Source organism: Condylura cristata, unplaced genomic scaffold (assembly GCF_000260355.1).
Source record: "Condylura cristata isolate star-nosed mole 26May11 unplaced genomic scaffold, ConCri1.0 scaffold00011, whole genome shotgun sequence".
Classification (NCBI taxonomy): Eukaryota; Metazoa; Chordata; class Mammalia; order Eulipotyphla; family Talpidae; genus Condylura; species Condylura cristata.
Window position 1 is genome coordinate 455,067 of NW_004567112.1, and position 2,245 is coordinate 457,311.

Here is a 2,245-nt window from a genome sequence, read left to right on the forward strand (position 1 = left end):
GCCAGGCGGGGTCCCAGGGGCTGGAGGGCTGGAGTGGAGGCACCCAAGAGCCTTTCTGGGGGTGCTGAGCTCTCCCAGGGGGCTGTGAGGGCAGGCGGGCCCCCCAGCCTGAGACCCCGGTGGGGGCCAGCACCCAGGGGACTCCTGCGCCAGCTGGACCGGCCACCTCGGGGCACACAGAGGTGTCATGCGGGCAGGGGGACGGCAGGCCCGTGTGAGAGGAGGCAGAGGGCGACGCAGCGGAGTGCTTGCTGGGGCCCAGGGAGCCCCAGCCCTGTGAGGTGGGGAGCCCGCGCCTGAGAGCCGGAGGGGAGGGGTGGCCGAGCCCGCCCTCAGGGGCTGCCCACGGCGCCTCCAGCCAGCTTTGCCCAGTTAGCGGCGGCCCAGAGCTGGGCAGGAGGGGCGACACTGTGGGGCGCAGCCGCCCCCACCCCCTCTCTGAAGTGGACCCCCAGCCTGGCCCCAGGGCCATGCGGGAGGCACTGGCGGGGGGCGCAGACAGCCAGCAGGCACCCCGCACTCAGGAAGCAGTGCTGGCCCCCCAGAGCGTGAGCAGGGCCCGCTGCCAGGGCAGGGAGGGCGAGGGGGGCTGGGGAGCGGGCCCGCGCCAGCCGAGGCTGTGGGCGTGGGGTGGCCTCCGGGGTGGAGTCTGCGCCTGGGGCCCGTGCAGGTTCCGGCGAGCAGCCGGCTGGAGCGTGGGCATGCTCCGGGCAGCACCGCGGTGTGGGGCCTCTGTGCCAGGTCCACAACCAGCCACGGTCTGGCCAGGGTCAGGGCCAGAGCGTGACCAGGCCGGGGCTCCGGTGACCGTGGCCGGGTGAGGGGTGGAGCGTTTGTGTGGGGAGCTGCGACCCCGCCGCAACTAGCAGCGAGGGAAGCCACGGCGGGGCGCCCCGGAGCGTCCCAGAAGCGGGGCCCAGTGCGGTGGGCGCTGGGGGGGCGCCGAGCTGGGGTGTGGGCTGCGTGGGCGGGGACGTGTGCAAAGGCCGGTGGCGCAGGCCCCTGCGGAAGACCGGCCAGCATCCACCTTTGTCTGTGTGGGCCGGGGCCAGTCTCCTGCCCGGAGGTCAGCCCCAGCAGGCCTGGGTTTCCCGAGCCCCACCCTCCCGCCCCGGACCCGCCCCCTCACTGCCAGACCTGCAGGCCCGGCCTCTGCGGGAGGGAGCCCGCTGGTGAACCCGCGGCGAGCGGTGGGCGGACACAGACTGGCGCTCCAGCAGCGGACGGAGGCAGAGGCTGGGGCAGGCGGGAGCTGCCCGACTGGCCGCCTCTGACCCACTTGGCCAGCCGCGGCCGCCCAGCCCCGCTGACTGAGGCGGTGCCGCCCCCGCCCGCCCCTGAGCCGCTGACCTCCCAGCCTGGCCATGCAGTCACTTGGGGACCGCAGGGGCCAGCTGGGCTGCTGGAGACGGGGGCGCCGGGCCTCCGGGCATGGCAGGCCAAGGTCAGAAAGCCCCAGAGCCCACTTGCGTAGCGGCTGGGCGTGTGCCCGCGAGGGAGGGGCAGGCCACAGGCCCGGGCAGCACCAGCCAGGCGGCCAGCAGCCACAGGCCCTCCAGGCGTTGCCTGGACATGGGCACGGCCAGCGGCCTTCCAGACAGCAGGGGCGCGGACACGTCTGGAAGAACTGGGGGGGGGAGGCCTGCAGGGGCTGGGTGGAGGGCGGACGGGGCCGGGAGCCGGAACGGGGCTGGGGCGCCCTGAGGCCCGTGGGAGCTGCGCGGAGGCCAGGGACTTGAAGTGTGGGGGTGCGGGCGGGGCCTCTGCTCCCGGCGTCCCAGGACCATGGACAGGGCCAGGCGCCATAGCTACGTCCCACCGCTCTGGACCTGAGGGCCGCCGCTGAGCCGGAACTGGTGGGGGGTCAGGTGATGGGCAGAGACATGGCGGGTGTCCCCACCCTCAGGAACACACAGAGCCCTCGGGGCAGTGCAGACCCGAAAGCCCTGGGGGTTGGGGGTGCCATGCAGGGCTGCTGGGTGGGGTCCGTTGGAAAAAGGGGGCACCGAAGCCTCTGCTGTGACCTCCACCCTCAGGACCACTCCCTGGCCTCACTGTCTTCTCTCCCCCGAACCCGGCAGAACATGGAGAAGGTGGCCGTGCCCTCGGTGACGCTCATCGTGGGCTGCGGCGTGTCATCGCTGACCCTGCTCATGCTCATCATCATCTACGTGTCAGTGTGGAGGTGAGCGGGCCGGGCTCCGGCGGGGGCTCGCTTGGGGCCAGGGGCGGGGCCAGGGCAGGG

The 2,245-nt window shown here is 73.9% G+C and overlaps 1 protein-coding gene across 1 annotated transcript in view; it reads left to right on the forward strand.

Annotated features, from left to right (window-relative positions):
* The first annotated feature begins 1,867 nt into the window (after nucleotides 1-1,867).
* Nucleotides 1,868-2,245, forward strand: part of LOC105853496 (brain-specific angiogenesis inhibitor 1-like) — a 2,906-nt gene continuing 2,528 nt past the window's right edge. The window contains exon 1 of the mRNA XM_012723443.1: nucleotides 1,868-2,185. Within this exon, the coding sequence (XP_012578897.1) occupies nucleotides 1,872-2,185 (314 nt within the window). The 5' untranslated portion in view covers nucleotides 1,868-1,871. The remainder of the gene's footprint in view (nucleotides 2,186-2,245) is intronic.